This window comes from Grammomys surdaster, unplaced genomic scaffold (assembly GCF_004785775.1).
Source record: "Grammomys surdaster isolate TR1022 unplaced genomic scaffold, NIH_TR_1.0 133, whole genome shotgun sequence".
Taxonomy (NCBI): Eukaryota; Metazoa; Chordata; class Mammalia; order Rodentia; family Muridae; genus Grammomys; species Grammomys surdaster.
Window position 1 is genome coordinate 3,770,707 of NW_021604591.1, and position 12,579 is coordinate 3,783,285.

The following is a 12,579-nucleotide window of genomic DNA, read 5'->3' on the forward strand; positions in this document are numbered from 1 at the left end:
AATTCATATACACACACACACTATGGAATTCATACACACACACACACACACACTATGGAATTCATACACACACACACACACACTATGTAATTCATACACACACACACACATAATAAAAGCAACAAGAAAACCAAAAGAGAATAAGTGAACAAATGAGGCATAACAGCTTCGATCTATAATCCCAGCACTCAGAGGGCTAAGACAGGAGGATTGCTATGAGCTCCACACCAGCCTAGACCACATAGTGACTTCGGTAGCCAGGTGGACTACAAAGTGAGATCCTGTCTAAGGGACAGTTAGAAAAAGGGAGAGAGAGGAGGGAAAGGAAATTAAAAAGAAAAAGAATAAATGTATAAGTAGTGTCCCAGCCTCTCTTGGAAGCTGACCTCTAACCTCACATCTGCATGGTGTAACATCTGCATGGTGGCACACCACCTACTTCCGCCTCTCTTCGGAGTACCTCTTCTACAAACCTCCTTCACACTGAAATCTCTTCATTCCATCTCAAATATGAACCTTTGTCTCGTGAACAAACATCCACACCTATTCATAACAGCAAAGACCCTACTGTCATCATGTGGTTTTGTTGTTGTTGTTTAGCCGAGGCTGGCCTGGAACCCACTGTTGCTCCTACTTTGCAAGTGCTAGAATTACATGCATGTGCCCCTGCACCCAGTTCATGCAGTGCCCGGGCTGCTGATACTCATACCCAGAACTTTGTCCATGCCAAACAGGCACTCTACCAACGGAGCCACATTCCTAGCCCTTCATAATGTTCATTCTGCTCAGCAGAAGTGAGCCTGGGTCCCCAAACATACTCAACACATTGTATACAAACCACCTGCGGTCCCGCCTATCCCAGCTGTGGGCGGGGCGGGTCCTCCTGGGCCCTCCCTCCTCCCTCATTAGCCCTATTAAGGCTGAGACAGCACAGGAAGGATGTTGTCCAGGGGTCGGGGCATTACCTCCAGGCTGAGTGCCATCTGCCGGATGTAGAGCATATTGAGGTCTTCCAGGATGTGCAATCTGTCCTGCATCTCTGTGTCCCCTAGAGCCCCTTCCCTTGCTGCCCAGAGAGAGGTCAGGTAGGCACCACGCTGTCCCACAGTTCCTCCTCCCACTGCTCCCCGAGCTTGAAAGAGGTGTCCAGCTCTAGGACAGAATGCAGAGTCTGTCCCTGTCCCTCTGCAGTCCTGTTAGACCCCTCTGGCTTCTGTGACAAAATTTTCTCTCTTAGTGTTGTTCCAAGGCCTTGGTAGGAGCCAAGCAGAGGAGGAAAGAAAGTGAGGAAAGAATGAGCAGGGGCTCCTGGGAGGAGAGACCAGCTGCAGAGGGGGCTCTGGGCACAGAGTGTCCAGCCTTGAGTTGGTGGCAGCTGTTCTCCCAGCTGTGGAAGAAAAAGGCCCTTTCATTCCCATTTTGGCCCCTCCCCCGCTCCCGCCCACATCCCTGGCCTGGCGGACTAAGAATGTGCTCGCTGCGAGGGCAGTGAGGGGCAGGCACAGCTGGAAGGGGGCAGGGAAGGGACGCCTCCTGCTGATTCTACGGAATCCTGAGGCTTGTCGGGAGATCAGACCCGACCCAGGGAGTTCTGGCTTAGTTTGAGAAAGTTAGCGACAGAAGTGAGGACTTGAGGAGACTTGAGCCCAGGGAATGGGACAAAGGGGTGAGTCCGTAACGCAGCCCAGCCCCCAGGGTCACCCCTTCCAATGCCGGCCCCCATCCAGCACGCCCCACCCTGGGCTCACAATTACCTCGCTTTTCCAGCAGAAGGGAGGAGAGAGAGAGGGAGAAAGTCAGGGGTGTGCCTGGCTGCTGCTGGCCCTGATCCCCTCTGAGGGCCCCTTCCCTTCCAGACAGGAAACCAGCCCCGGGTCCCAGCCAGCTGCAGGGCTGTCCCCCACCCCTCCTACCCCGGGACCGTGGAGTCACACTCAATCCAGCGGCAGGCCTGGCCCTGCGCCTCCGCCCCGACTCCCCAGCTATGGCCCCCAAGGCCTGGTATATCCTAGCAAGGATCAGGAGCACAGGCCCTGCTCCAGGCCCCCAACTTCGCTCCCGGCTCCCAGACGCTGGCCACGCGCGGGTTCCTTAGGTCTAAGTTGCTGGGGCGGGAGGATGACAAAAGCGCTCCACTCGCTTCTGACTCAGAGAAAGCCTGGGACAGCGGGACACGGGTGTGAAAAGAGCCTTTGTTCTGGGCAGCCTAGAGGGAAAGGGCAAAAGCCAGGCCTGGAATCCCAGGCGGGAGGGGGGTGCGCTGATGGAAGAACCACCACGCTTAACCCTTCCCAGGCCGGTGAGGGATACAGACTTTAAACTGGGACCTCCTTGAGCATGTGGGAGGCTGACCTTGGGGACATAAGTCTCCTTGGGGTGGCTAAGCCCCTCTCATTCCTGGCTCAGCCATGTGCCTCCAGTTTAGGGATTAAGCATAGGGCTCAGAAGTGCTGGCAGGGATACCCTGGTGGTGGTGGTGGTGGTGGTGTGGTAATGACTCTCAGGATAGAGGATAGAGACTCTTTTTAGGTCCAAGAAGGGAGGAGGAAAGTTGGGTGTGGGAAAACATTCAAGAGTTAACACACATACATAAACACACACGTGGGGGGGGAGGAGTGAAAGGAAGAGAAAGAGAGAGGAAAGAGGATGAGAGAGAGAGAGAGAGAGGAAGGAGAGACTTGTTGCCCTTCAGGAGTAATAGGGCATTGGGAGGGCTTCAGACAAGTGACAGAACTGTGGAGACAACGAAGGCTGGCCTAAGGGGTTGGCACAGTGTGGGATGCTACCGGGCAGCTAGCAAGCAGCTGGAAACCAAGTCAAAATTTCAAGTATTGGAGGATGTCTGGCTGCCCAATGTCCTTGGCCCAAGATACTGGATGGACTTGGGTTCAGGCATAGTTTGGGAATCCTAAGCCCCTCACCTTGAGACTAATCGAGACTTTTCAAGGCAGAGGCAGATTACCTCAACCAGGCAATGCATGGCTTGCACAGATCAGATGGATCCGCACCCTGTCCACACCTGGATTTCCAAGTCAACAACTTGAGCTAGGACAGACCCAGATCACGGCGCGCCCAGGAGGCAGGGTGGCCAGGGCTACCTGCCAGGACTGGGAGGGGAAGGCAGGGACGCGGCCTCTCACCTCTGGCTGGTCGCTGAAGACACTAAGTCGGAAGCGGCCGCGTTTGAACTCCATCTCCAGGGCGGAGCCCCTGGCCACTGTGACCCGGCTCCGATGGTTTCGAGAGAACATGCTGGCAGCCCGTTGCTCAGTGCGCTTCCTGCACTCCTAGGACCAGTCTCTCGCGGGCTTGGGGTCTGGTCCCTCGACGGCCGCCCTCCTACCAGTGCAGCCGGGAATCTCCCCAGCTGCCCGGTTCCCAAACCCCGCCCCCGGAGACGACACCTGGGCTGGGCAGGGCGCGGCACCCTCCTCTTCCACCCCCGCTAAAGTCCCGGCCCGTACTCGGGCGCCAAGCCAATATGGGTCGACAGTTTCACTGCCAGAGGCACCCTAAACCACTCCAACACGGTCTGAGAGCTTCCACCCTTTCGGCTGGATTAGCTCACCTGCACTTGGGGCGGGTCCCCAAATCCCCTCCCCTGCAGTATCCCCTACCTGTCAAACTAGAGTCCCGGAACTCGGAAAACACCGATAGTCACACTGCACTTTCTGGTTCTAGCTTGACTTGGGACCGCCCAACTTCTACAGTTCTCTCCCATGTAGAATCCCCTGTGTGGCTACCAGTCCATCCACAATGGCCTCAATTTATAAAGAGGGCTTAGGAGGGTCTTGAAATTTCGGTTACTTCCCTATGGGATCACAGAACTTTGGTCTAACCACTGAACTTTCCAGTCTATTCGGTAAGGATATTGCAGTCTCTTTTCAGTTGCTATGAAAATCGTATATGGGAACGAAAAGGAGGCAGACGTTTTCATAGGGAAAATGACCTATAAGCAAGCTGCGAAGACTGAGGAGTAGGTCACAGGGCACTGGGTCCTCATATGCAAGCAGCTTCAGCTCACTGGACCAGGAGTTTACGCGTCTTCAGGGTGTTATGTAAAGACTGGCTGTGCTTGCTGGATAGCAGAGTCCAGGTGCCTCACTCCCTGCGGGTACAGGAACATGACTCCCTCCTCTCTCCAGCAGACCTCACTGAGACCGGCTAACTGACTGACTACCCACACTGGGTCTCCTGGAGGCTTCAGAACTGGCTGGGTAGAGTTTGAAGTAGGGTGGGGCTGCGACAGAGCAGATGAGCAGGAGCCAGCTCACGGTGGCCAACTCAGAAGCGCTGCTACAGCAAATGACTCAGTATCTTTTAGAAAGTGGACTTAAAATCCCTTCAGCAAAGAGACTTGGAGGGGGGGAGCATCGGCTTATACACCTGATAAATCAAGGCTTTGAGTATCACTTTACCAGGTATCCAGTTTTGTGCACACACACACATACACACACTTGCTCTACTTCCCTCCATTTTGCTCTTACCCTCAACAGCATAAGATTGCTGCCAAAATTCTGGGACTACATCTTTTCAGACTTAAATTCAACTGAAGAGAAAGAAAGAAAGAAAGAAAGAAAGAAAGAAAGAAAGAAAGAAAGAAAGAAAGAAAGAAAGAAAGAAGAGAACATCTGTGGATTGAGGCTTCTGAACATGTTTGGGATTCACACACAGTCATTTGAGATCGTTCATTTCAAGTATTCCCCCCTACACATACTCCCCCCCAAAAAAGGAAAAAAACATCACTGAGGCCAGAGGATTGACTAGACCTCAATCAACCACCTTGGCTAAGAGAGTCATGTGTGCTTGCTGGTCACACCTGAGTGACTTGTGCCCTCCTAGATAGCAACTAGAACCCAGTCAGCTGGAAGGGGGAGGGAAGGGGAGTGACAAGTTCCTCAAGGGATGTTTCAGGCACTAGCACCATGTGAAGAAATGGCAAGTGTCAGGGAGAAAGATGGCTGTCCGTTCTCATCCTCATACACACACACACACACACACACACACACACACACACGGCGGGGGGGCGGAGGGAGACAGAGAGGCTCAAATGATGGAAAAGAAAGAGGAAAAAGGGGGGACAGTCTGTCTTGTTCCTCGCTTACTCCCTGCACATCACAAGTACTCAATAGGCATCGAGAAAATGCACAAAATCACGCTGACCTAAGATGCTGAGCAAAGCTGTCTCATTGGACTAAAACAGCTCACTGCCTGTCAGGAGCATCAGTGCTCACCAATAATCCCAGGACTCATGAGGTTGAGGCAGGGGAATTGCTTGGAGTTTGAGGCTAACCAGTGCTACATAGTCAGACCCTGTCTCAAAAGGGGGGGAGGAGATGGTGCTGGAGAGATAGCTCAGCAGCCAAGAATGCACACGACTTTATCACAGAGGATGTGAGTTAGGTTCCCAGTACCCAGCTCTAGAGGCATCCAAGGGCTCTGAGACTCCTCAGACACCTGCACACACACACACACACTAAATCTTTTACAAAATTACTCATCAAGTTAAAGATCAATTGGGTTATGGATGGAATTCAGTGACAGGAATAAGATCCTAAGTTTAATCCCCAGGACCACAAACAACTAAAGGGGTTCATCTCCAGCTGGAGGTGCTGGTACATGCCTTTGATCCCAGGGAGACAGAGCCGGAGGGATCTCTGTGAGCCACAGAAGACATAATGAATTCCAGACCCAGAGAGTGAGACCCTGACTCAAAAAAGCAAACTAACAAAAAAGTTTGTTCTCAGTGTTTGTTTTTAAGCACAGAACCCATCTTTCCAGATGAAATTTGACCTGGAATGTGTGACGTGCTTCGAGTCTGAAGGCTGTGATAGAAACAGGTGCTGCAGCCTCTCCTCAGCTCTCAGTATCCCTGAAGGGCAGGGCACAAGAGCTTCTAGAAGGGTTTGAAAACACCTCTAGGACCCAGGCAAGACCTAAAGAAACAGACTCTGGGAAAGAAAGTTGAGCTCAAATTCTGTCTGAGATTGTGTGTGCCTTACCGTGAAGGCTTAGGGGAAGGAATGCCACAAGCAAATAGTAATGCCTTAGGAGTTGCAACTCGGTGGGTTTTTGTACAAAGCAGATGGAGGAGCTGTTCCTGGGGTTAGTGATGCCTGCCCATGTGACTCAGCAAGGAGGCAAAAATAAGGGCTAAGATATTGGTGGTTTGGTTTTTAAATTAAAATTTTATTTGACAAAATATTTGAGGCCAACAAGATGTCTCAGCTGGAAAAGCGGTTGCTTCAAAGGATGAAACCCTGAGTTTGATCCCAAGGGGGATCACATGATGGAACAAGAGGTCAACCCCTACAAGTTGTTCTCTGACTTCCACAAACACTCTATGGACTGTACACACACACACACACACAGAGAGAGAGAGAGAGAGAGAGAGAGAGAGAGAGAGAGAGAGAGGAGAGAGAGAGAGAGAATGTAAAAGAAAAGTCAAAAAAAAATTTTTTTCTGAATCAAGGTTTCTCTGTGTAGCCCTGGCTACAGAGGGAGTCCTAGAACTACATTCTGTAGAGGATCCTGGCCTTGAACTCAGAGATCCACCTGCCTCTGACTCTAGAGTGCTGAGACCAAAGGCATGTGTCACCTAAAAGAGAGACCGGCTAAAAGGAAAAATGTATGGAGGGCTGGACAGATGGTGCATAAGTTAAGAGCACTTGCTGTTCTTCCAGAGGACCTGAGTTCAGTTCTCAGCACCTGTAGCTACTTCACAAGCACCTACAACTCCAGCTCCAGAGGATCCTCTGCTTCCGGCTTCTGGGCACCAGCCTACAGGTACACGTAGCCACATACTACATATAAATAACTGAAGATAAAAGAAATATTTGTGTTTTAAATTTTATTTTCAAAATTAAAGCAAAGATGATACATGCCAAACACTCACTACTTCCTGGTCATTTTACTATGATTAGTTCTCTGGCATCTGTTGAAATCTTACATTCTGGTATAAGATTTACTTATCTGATCCCAGTTGGGTGTTTAGTGCCCTTCCTGTTTGAGGAGGCCTCAGTGAGAGTATTTACATAACAGAATAGGTGGACCTTCCAAATTAGGGCTGGTTTCAACACCCCCCCAACAGACACACACACACACACACACACTGGGTAGCTTCTGTTAAACATTTACCAGCATACCACTGGTTTAGTGCACACCTCTTTTTTAGTGTTTCCCATTATTTGGAGAAGGGGCTGTGAGTCACAAAGGGCTCAGATCGCCTTCCTATTTTTTGCTCTATCACCCTCAAGAACGTGCTAGTAGCAGGAGCCGTAGTTCCTTTAAGGCATCTGAAGAACATTTGTCTCCTCTATCCACCCCATGTACATCTTCATAGACCAGGAGAAACTGGAGTGCTCCCATCTGGACTTTGAATCTTGGAGTATAGACAAGCCCCAGTCAGAGTTCATGATAAATTCACTGTAAGTGCAGCCCCTGAAGAGGGAGTGGGTGGTGCCAGTGGCAGCAAAGCCTCACCAGGCAGTTCCTTGGCACGGCTTCCATGTGGCCTTGGTACAATGTCAGCCATATGTTCCTGCTGCCTGGCCTGCCATGGTTCTCAGTACTTATCCTGGGAGAGTCTCACCTGAGCTTAAAACATCTGGTAGTGTGTGAGACAGAAATAAATAAATAAATATGCTTGGAAGCCGGCAAGATGGCTCAGTGGGTAAAAGACTTTTGTCAGGAATACTGAAGACCTTAGTTTGATCCCAGGATGCACATGGTGGAAGGAGAGAAGCCAGTCCTGTAAATTGTTCTCTGCCTCCGCACATGCACTTAGGGTGTGTTTCAGCTTCTGTGATGAAACACCACGACCAAAAAGCAGGTTTAAATAAACCCTGAAAAGACTTATTTAGCTTACACTGCCATATTGCTGTTTATCACTGAAGGAAATCAGGACAGGAACTCAAATAGGGCAGGAACCTGGAGGCAGGAGCTGATGCAAAAGCCAAGAAGAAATGATGCTTACTGGCTTGTTCCTTACAGCTTGCAAAGTCTGCTTTCTTACAGTAAGGGACTGAGGCAATGCCTACGGAAAGTAATTGACCAAGTTTGATAAATAACTTCAATAAAAAGCACTCAGCACCGCGCAGACCCGCCTCTCCTTCCTGCGCCGTTTCCGTGACCAGGGCCGATCCTCACCCGAGGCAGCTCAAGATCAAGGCCGGAGCGATGAAGCGGTTGGTCAAAGAAAAAGTGATGTATGAAAAAGAAGCAAAGCAGCAAGAAGAAAAGACTGAAAAAATGGAGGCTGAAGATGGTGAAAACTACGCCATTAAGCAGTAGGCAGAGATGATGCAAGTGTCCCGGATGAGGATCCCAGATTGCCAGCACTGGTTAGAGGCTGCATAGACTGATCTTCAGCAGATTCCAGAAATCGAAAGGGACTTGGAAGAAGCCGAGGAGTATAAAGAAGCCCGCATAGTGCTGGATTCTGTGAAGCTAAGAAGCCTGACATTTTCCCCTACGGGGTGTTTTTATGCATTAAATCCAGGGGTCCATTCTACAGTTCCTTATTTTTCAGCCACTGCTGTGTTTAATAATATGAAAACATGGTTCTTTTCGTGCAGTTGCATATATTTATCTCTGCATAACTTAATGTGTCAAATAATGAGTTCATCTAAAAAAAAAAAAAAAAAAGCACTCGTTGAGCATTTGGTGAAATTAAAATAGGGCCTGTGGACCGGAGAGTAAAGGGGTCTGGGATTTGTTCTCAAACTGTTCAGGAAAACAGTAATAACAGTGGCAGTAAATACAAGGAAATGTTACCTTGTGTTCTTTGGCTTTGATTTTTGAGACAGGATCTTACTGTGTAGACCATATTAGTCTTGAACTTGTCCATTCCTCTTGCCCTGACTTCTGAGTCTTGGGATTACAAACACATACCTGGCCTGATTTTTATCATCATCATCATCATCGTCGTCGTCGTCATCCTTTTTGTTTTATGTGTATAGGTGTTTTGCCTTCACGTATGTCTGTGGACCACATGCAAGCAGAGTTTGAAGATGTCTGAATAGGGTATCAGATCCGCTGGAACTAGAGATAGCTGTCAGCCTCCATGTGGGTGCTGGGATTCCATCTCTGATCCTCTGAAAGAGCAATTCATTGCTTTTAACCACTGACCCATCCATCCAAACCCCTAGCTTGCTTGCTTTTTTTTTTTTTTGAGACACTGTCGCAGTAAATCCCTGGCTGGCGATCCTCTTGTGAAGCCTCGAGGTGCTGTAGTTACTGCCACTGTCCCACTGCTCCTGGCTAGACACTGGTCAGTGTCGACAGCTGGAGGATCCGGTGTAAGCAGATGAGAGAGCTCTTTTTCCTGCTTTTGCACTATTTTCTATATATCTTAGTCACCGTTCTATTGTTGTAAAAAGACACTATGTCCAGGGCAACTCTTTAAAAAAATAAATAAAGGTTTATTTATTTTATGTAAATAATTACACTGTTGCTGTCTTCAGACACACTAGAAGAGGGCATCGGATCTCACTATAGATGGTTGTGAGCCACCATGTGGTGGCTGGGAACTGAACTCAGGAACTCTGGAAGAGCAGCAAGTGCTCTTAACCACTGAGCCATCTCTCTAGCCCCCAAAGCAACTCTTATTAAAGAAAGTATTTAATATGGGGCTCCCTTACAGTTTCCGAGCCTGGCCCTGGCATGGATGGGTGTTTGAAACTTTAAAACCCACTCACAATGACACATGTCCTCCAACAAGGCCACACCTCCTAGTCCTTCCACTCCTTAGTAACTGAGCATTCAAATAGGTGAGTGTTTGGGGGCCATTCCTACTCAAATACTACGAATTTAAAATTTTTTTCATGAAATTTTAAAACAAGGCTTGAGAACTCCTTCGAAGGTAAAATTCCTCTTAGTCTGTATATTTCCACCACACTAAACAAGGCAAAGTTACATACCAAAAAAAAAAAAAAAAAAAAAAAAGCTATAAAACAAAAAAGCCACAAGCTTCATTAGCTTCATTCACTTCCTCCCTGCTGGACATCAGGATACAGAGGAAACAGGCCAGCCTAGAGTCAGGAAGCCTGTCTGATGCTTACACTGCTACTCCCTGCCTGTGTGTCTCTCTGAGCCTCAGTTTCCTTATTTATAGAATAGAAATGACAGAATCTTCCCTGCAGAACAGTTACGTAGCTAAACACACCAATATGTTCTAGAAAGGTCTCCCTAACTTAGTTTCCCAAAACGCAGGTGTTCCTCTTGCTGCCCAGCCCACTGCTCCTGGTGTACCAAATAAACTTAAAAAAAAAAAAATTACAAACAGGCTATGACTGTTGGTGGAGTGCTTGGCTAGCACACAGGGAGCCCCGGGCTCCATCCCCACACTCCATGGGACAGGATACTATGGTGCATATCTGTAATTGCCGAATTGGGGAGGTAGAGGCAGGAGAGTCAGGAATTCAAGGTCATTTTCAGCTATACTACAAGATTGAGGCCAGCCTGGAATGTATAAGATCCTGTCTAAAAAAATATAAATAAAAAAGGCCAGGTGTGGTAGCACACACCTTTAATCCCAGCACTTGGGGGGCAGAGGGCAGTGGATCTCTGAGTTTGAAGCCAGACCGGTCTACAGAGTGAGTTCAAATCTAGACAGTAAAAGATCCTTAACTCTAACTTCTAAAGACAGTCCTCAGCAGCACATTGTATATTCCTCAATCTTCTCTAAGCAGATACCAGTATATGATACTTTAAAAACCAGAATCAAGGGGGGTGGAGAGATGGTTCAGAGGTTAATAGCACTGTCTGCTTTTCCAGAGGTCCTGAGTTCAAGCCCCAGCAACCACATGGTGGTTCATAATTACCTATAATGAGATCTAGTGCCCTCTTCTGACCTGCAGGCATATATGCAGGCCGAATGCTGTGTACATTTTTTTGTTTGGTTGGTTGGTTGGTTTGGTTTGGTTTGGTTTGGTTTTTTGAAACAGGGTTTCTCTGTGTAGCCCTGGCTGTCCTGGAACTCACTCTGTAGACCAGGCTATCCTCAAACTCTCGAACTCAGAAATCCGCCTGCCTCTGCCTCCCAAGTGCTGGGATTAAAGGCGTGTGCCACCACCGCTGTATACATTTTTAAATAAATAAATAAACTGTAAATGAAAAGAATCAAGAAAGCTGAGTGTGATGGCACACACCTTTAATCTCAGCACTTGGGAGGCAGAGGCAAGCAAATCTCTGAGTTTGAGGCCAGTCTGATTTTAAAAAATGAGCTCCAGAGTGAGTTCTGGGACAGCCAGGGCTACACAGAGAAACCCTGTCTTGAAAAACAAAAACAGGCCAGGTGGTGGTGGTGGCACACGCCTTTAATCCCAGCACTTGGGAGGCAGAGGCAGGCGGATTTCTGAGTTCGAGGCCAGCCTGGTCTACAGAGTGAGTTCCAGGACAGCCAGAACTACACAGAGAAACCCTGTCTCGAAAAACCAAGAAACAAAACAAAACAAAAACAAACAAACAAAGAGCTCCAAAGACAGCCAAGGTTACACAGAGAAACCCCACCAAACAAACAAACAAATAGCCAGGGCTGCATAGAGAAGCCCTGTTTCAAAAATGAATGAATGAATGAATGAAAGATAGATAGATAGATAGATAGATAGATAGATAGATAGATAGATCAAGCGAATCAAGGGGCTGGAGAGGTGGCTCAGCTGTTAATAAGATTTGCTGCCCTCAGGTCCTCACCTGAGGAGTCCAGAAGCAGCATCCATCTCTGAATCTGAAACTGGAGTTACTTATGATTGAGAGAAGCTATGTGGGTACTGAGACCCAAACCAGGGTCCTCTGAAAGGACAGCAAATGCTCTTAACTGAGCCATCTCTCTAGACCCATTCAGATAATCTTTAAAAATTATATACAGGAGTGTGTCTGAGTCTGCCTATGTCCACTTGAGTGCAGGTACCGGCACAGATCAGAGCTATCAGCTTTCTTTAGAGATGGAGTTACAGGCAGCAGCAGTGAGCTGCCAGCTGTGGGTGATGGGAAGTGAACTTGGATCCTCCGCAAGAGCTGTGTGCATTCTTAACTACCGAGCCGTCTCTCCAGCCTTGAATCGCATTTTTTTAGAGTTTTTTTTCTTATTTATTGGCATATTCAACTCTGTGCTGTTTTTAAAATTATGTATAAATTAATCAGAAGATACAAAATTCAAAGGGGGGGAAAGGATATGTGAAAAAATGTCAGCAAAACTTGGTTATTAATGCCTGTGATCCCAGCACCAGGAAGGCTGAGGTAGAAAGTTCATGAATCTGACAGCAGTCTGGGTTACATAAGGAGTACCAAGCCAGCCTGGGGTACATAGTGAGACCCCTTCACAAACAACAAAACCGAAACAAAGGTCTCCCACTTCCCTTGTTTCCCAACCATACATCAGCAATTTCTCTCACCAGTTTCCTACCTCTCTAGGCCTGGTTTTGTTAAAGTTAATTAGCTTCCAAACTTTGCAGTACAGGGATGTAGCAAATTTATTTAGAGGTTTCATTAGAGGGATGCCTGTATTCTTTACAATGTAACTGTTCTCTGGAAATTCTGTGTCAATCTTACTATTTCACAACTTTTTTGGTTGAGAAG

General features: G+C 48.0%; 1 protein-coding gene and 1 pseudogene across 2 annotated transcripts in view; one reads left to right on the forward strand and one right to left on the reverse strand.

The window, feature by feature from the left end:
- The window catches only part of Rtkn (rhotekin), a 17,279-nt gene extending 13,879 nt beyond the window's left edge, over window positions 1-3,400 (reverse strand). Inside the window, exon 1 of one of the 2 annotated variants that reach the window (XM_028762423.1) lies at window positions 3,141-3,400. In XM_028762423.1, the coding sequence (XP_028618256.1) occupies window positions 3,141-3,251 (111 nt within the window). In that variant the 5' untranslated portion in view covers window positions 3,252-3,400. Of the gene's footprint in view, window positions 1-965; window positions 2,128-3,140 lie in introns of those variants that run through there. The other variant, XM_028762424.1, reaches the window with a different exon arrangement.
- Window positions 3,401-7,326: 3,926 nt separating this feature from the next.
- Window positions 7,327-11,998, forward strand: LOC114616983 (annotated as a pseudogene).
- Window positions 11,999-12,579: the final 581 nt, after the last annotated feature.